Source organism: Trachymyrmex cornetzi, unplaced genomic scaffold (genome assembly GCF_001594075.2).
Source record: "Trachymyrmex cornetzi isolate Tcor2-1 unplaced genomic scaffold, Tcor1.1 scaffold386, whole genome shotgun sequence".
NCBI classification, from domain to species: Eukaryota; Metazoa; Arthropoda; class Insecta; order Hymenoptera; family Formicidae; genus Trachymyrmex; species Trachymyrmex cornetzi.
This window is the reverse complement of record NW_017298597.1, coordinates 16,557-21,531: the sequence shown is the minus strand read 5'-3', so window position 1 is coordinate 21,531 and position 4,975 is coordinate 16,557. Positions and strand designations below refer to the sequence as shown.

Sequence of the window (4,975 nt, the reverse complement as noted above, 5' to 3'; positions counted from 1 at the left end):
ATCAGAAATAATTAGGGTTCTAGGATTAACAGCGAAAAATTTGCAAACTTATATGACAACTTTTCGCAGATTTGGAATATCTTTATAAAACAAAGATAAGCATTTCAGAATGTAATGAAGAGATCAGTTGAAAGGGATGATCATAAAAACAAAAGAATTAAGCTTGGATTTTAATCTAATCTAAGAGATTTATGATAATTTGAAAATAAGTCTGAGCTTATTTTTCTTTTACAGCCAGATATCTGCGAAGAGATGTCCTTAAATTAAGAACGATTTAGAATAAAATTGTTTGTGGAATTTATGGAATTTAGCAACACACCGAATGTGGAATGTGAGAAAGTATGAACGAGAATCGCACGAAGCTTGCTCGGAAAATGAATGGAAGGTCGTGAATGATCCGAAGATTGTTTGGACTTTTGAAACTTATAAACAAACTCTTTGATTCATAAGTTCGTGCTTTACTAAATTTAGACATTGAAATTTTTTCTCTGTACGTTTGTCTCTTGGTGGTGATTATTAATTTTAGTCTTAAAATCAAAAATCAAATATACACTAAAGAATATATGAATCTTGGCTACACACATATTTAAATATTAATTAATTAAAATTTTGTATTCCTAATTTCCAACATCTCTCTCTCTCGAATATTGAACTTTGTGTTAAAAATCTGTAAATAATGTAAATTTATTTATATTTTCCTTAGAATTTTTTAGAATTCAATTTTGATTTTACTTAATCTGACAATTAATTTTGTAAATATATTTTTTTCTAAACACATTAAAATAAAAAATACGCTAAGATATCATACATGTGCGCCTCAACTTTTCACTTATCTTCAATTTCAATTGAAGAATCGCTATAATAGTTACATCATATAGTTGATAAATATTATGCAGAAGAAAATCTTATTTTGAAAGGCGTGATATTAACTTGGACGAAAATGCGTTGTATTAGAATAAGTTGTAAACGGATTTAATTGTCAGACCATTTGTTTTTCTTATAATTTGTTAAGCATGTACTGTGCTTTATGGAAAGCTGGGATTCTGGAATCCTCGAATCGGAGGACATTTTGTGGCAGACGAAAAAGAGAACGCTGAAGAAAGAACAGGAAGCTCGTGTGAACAAAGAAAGCAAAGCAAAAATGACGGTGTATGGCGGAGGAATAAAACCCTTGTATAAAAAAATAGCAGTGCGTAGCGACTAACCTAATCGATAAAGGAATGATACAAAATGAGTTTATTGTTGAATATAATAATGTATTATGTAACATTAACAAAGTAAAAAAAAGAAAGAGAAAGAGGCGAATGATGATAATATTATATTGTTGTTAGATATATATATTATATATATTATATAAAAAAAATCTTAGAAATTAAGTGACCACCCAACATTCACCCACACAAGTATACACTCTCGCAGGATATACAGGGTGTCTCGACGAAAATGTATTCCAGTAGAGGAGACGCTTACTGCTCGAGTAAAATTTGTGTTTGTTTTTTTCTAGTGATGACTTAATCCGAGATATTTGTTGAAAATTAATAAAAAGCAAAAATAACCAAATATTTTACTTTTTTATCAATCATACCGAATATTTCCTTGATAAAACCCCATTTTAGACAGAAAAATTAAAACTTTTTTCTTAAAAAATTGTTTTTTTATTTTTCAACGATCCGTTAAAAACTCTTAAGAGGATTGCAATGATTAACATTTCTTTTTTAATTTTGACACTAACTTTTGCAACATACATATTATTAATTACACGATTTAGAACTGCACTTAGATTTTTCCTTACTATTATGTTATTTAATATAAATGTATATTTATTGAAATATTAATTTCTTATCATTAACGAAACCGTCGACATATCTCAGCTGTTAATTTTGTTTGTAATTAGGATTGTTTTATTGCGCTAAATTGTTAAACATCTGAAGAGGGCTCAAATTATAAGCCGAAACTAGTTATGCATTCGAGGATATGAAGTTATTGTTACAAGTAATTTGTCTTTTTTGTTAAATTAAATTTCTTCTGGTATTCTTGAATTTGGTTAGTCTTAATATGATTAAATTCCTTTTATATTCTATTTCATTTTTGTATTCAATATATTTGATCATGATATGATTATTTTAAACGTATTCACGAATTGACTCTTGATGACCTTTATTTCCCTCTATGTATTTTGAAATATTAATTATTAAATTAATATTCGCAATTCCATGATATATGCAAGTTTATAAGAATTTGCTTTTTCAAAGGAGATTCGAATAATGTAACAATATAAAATGATGATTTTGTTAAATCTTAAATAACAATTCATTAATACTAGATGTAATAAGTTAATAAAGATACCGTGTACGAATTTAAGAATCCCATCAAAACATAGCCGAACATTTTTGCTGTGTTTGCGCGTTATTGATTCTGTTTACGTAATTAAATTCCAATTTCGAAACATGCGCTAAGCAATTTTATTGTGACACGATTTCAGAATCATGTACTCGACCTTAGTAAATGCGAAATTTCAGTACGTGTGAAAAGGTGTTTCAGTTTGTTGTGCCGATTTTTTACGCACATACGTGACATTTTTATAAATATACTTCAAAATTTTCATATATTTTTTGATATTTTTATACAATTTCTTATATTGTCAAAATTGGATATTTTTTATGTAAATTTTTTTTTAATTACATCATAAAATTTGTTCATATAAAAAAAGACTAGAAAATTTTCAATTATTTCGAATTAATATACATATATATAAAATGAAATAAAGAATAAGAATTGAGTGTAAAAATCAAACGGAATACACACTTCTGGAGAAATGGAATGTTATCAACAATATGTTTGCTTGCTTTTGCAAGTAATTTTTTTTATCACAAATTGTCTCGCGGAAAATTTAATACTTAACATAAATGTCAAAAAACCGATTGCAGTAACCGATCACGCATTTCTCAGTTTCACTCTGGATCTGGCAACATTGCAGTACAATGACTTTATGTAAGTATTAAAAAAAAAGGAAAAGAATATCAATAAATATAGATGAAATATTAATTAAAGATAACTAACTTTATAATTCTTAAAGAATTAATATGACATTAATAACAACATTTTAGTAAGGGATTTATCAATGTTTCATTGGAATCTTTTATTAGCTATTATAATTTTTATTACATTTTAATATTATTAAAAAATTATAATGCAATTATAATAATGCAATTATAATAATCAAGCTTTAGTTTTATTTAATACAATTTATCTTTCTTTAGTTTAAAAGAAATTATTTTAAGAAAAATGTATATTATTATATTTTGTATTAACTGTTCAGCAAAAATATCGAGAGAAGCATGAATTTAGCGCGAGGTTTGGCACCTGCTTATATTCGCCTTGGAGGACCACAAAGCAATTTTTATAATTTTGGACAAGTATATTCGCACGAGATTAATACGGATCGAAATGACATGCATTTTGGTAATATAATATAACATTAAATATGTCTCTTCTTCTCTTTTTCTTTGCTTGTAGATTTTAGGTGAAACTCAGAAATATTTAACACATATACAATGCAAGTTCAAAGTTTAATCAACAATAACTAGACTTCTTAAATTCTTTGGTTTAATTATTAAAATGTGCCTTTACATATTAGCATGTCACTCATATGACAGTTTCATGATAGTATATCGAGTCTGACCGCTATGAGTGCATACATTGAAAGGATAGCAAGCACCATGTCAATGGAAGAGGATGATGCAATTACATAATATTAATGTCGTTAATTTATATTGCGGTTGCCAGTAGTTACATGCGCGTCCATTAGCTTTGATGACAGGAGCGCCTAATGAATGTTATAATATGCCGTCGGTACGAGCTTTGAGATAATAATATGAGTTGCGAAAGCGTTAATATTCAGTAATGTAATATTTAGATTATTGTATTCGCTGATAGTGTGTGTATCAGCTGTCGAATATTTATTCAGATTGAAAAGGCGATGTGTTTACATATAAAATACACAATAAATTGCACTCATTATCTGAAATACAACTACACACAAAACAATGTTAGATAATTTTTTGGAATATTCTGTATAAAAAGATATAAAAATAGGCTGACTAAAAATTTATTTATTTTTAAACTTTATTTATTTTTACCTGAGTCAAAACATATTTTAACATAGAATGTATGCAAATTTAAGAGAATGTAATTTAATAGGAACGCAATGGACACTTATTTATCAATGGGCAAAGAACACCGGATTAGATGTAATCGTGTGCATTACTCCTTATTATATTGACAACGAATTTAAAACAGATTCCACGGATCCTAGGAACATAGCAGAGCTTCTCTCTTTTAGCGATCGCATGGGTTACAACATCAGTTGGCAATTGGGCTATGGTAAGTTTTTCAAAAACTGTATCTTTTTAAAACAGTAACAAATGAAATTAGATGAAAGCAAAGTATCTAATATTTAAAACCTCATATTTTAATTGTTACAAAATATTTAAAAAATAATACTGTTTTAAAATATATATTTAATTTTAAATTATCCTAAAATGTATATTCATCAAATATTTACATTTCTAAAATATTTAATTTTGAGTCATTTTCAAATACTTTTTCTGTAGAATGCCAAACGAGATGCGACTTATCTGGCGAAAAACTAGGGCGATATGTCGCCAACTTCCACAAAATACTGAAAACTTTCCCAAGATATTCCAATAGTTTAATCACGGGACCAGACATTGTAGCATATAGAACGGCGTATCAACAGAAATACCTTCAGGATTATTTACATTCGGCAAGTGCTGCGCTTTCTGCGATTACATGGCATCCGTAAGTGTTTCACTTTTTATGTAAATGTTAATTATAAAAAATTTAATTTAAAAAATTAATTAAATTAATATAAAAACTATTTTATTTTTTCCTGTATAATCCTTATACGGAGAGAATTTTCTTTTAAAATTTACCCTGAAAATATGACAGTCGT

The 4,975-nt window shown here is 27.5% G+C and overlaps 1 protein-coding gene across 1 annotated transcript in view; it reads left to right on the top strand.

Moving 5' to 3' along the window:
• Positions 1 to 2,815: 2,815 nt before the first annotated feature.
• The window catches only part of LOC108763841 (MATH and LRR domain-containing protein PFE0570w), a gene marked incomplete at its 3' end in the record, with an annotated part of 12,613 nt that continues 10,453 nt past the window's right edge, over positions 2,816 to 4,975 (top strand). Inside the window, exons 1-4 of the mRNA XM_018511737.1 lie at positions 2,816 to 2,991; positions 3,320 to 3,462; positions 4,201 to 4,383; positions 4,614 to 4,821. Of these exons, the coding sequence (XP_018367239.1) occupies positions 2,816 to 2,991; positions 3,320 to 3,462; positions 4,201 to 4,383; positions 4,614 to 4,821 (710 nt within the window). The remainder of the gene's footprint in view (positions 2,992 to 3,319; positions 3,463 to 4,200; positions 4,384 to 4,613; positions 4,822 to 4,975) is intronic.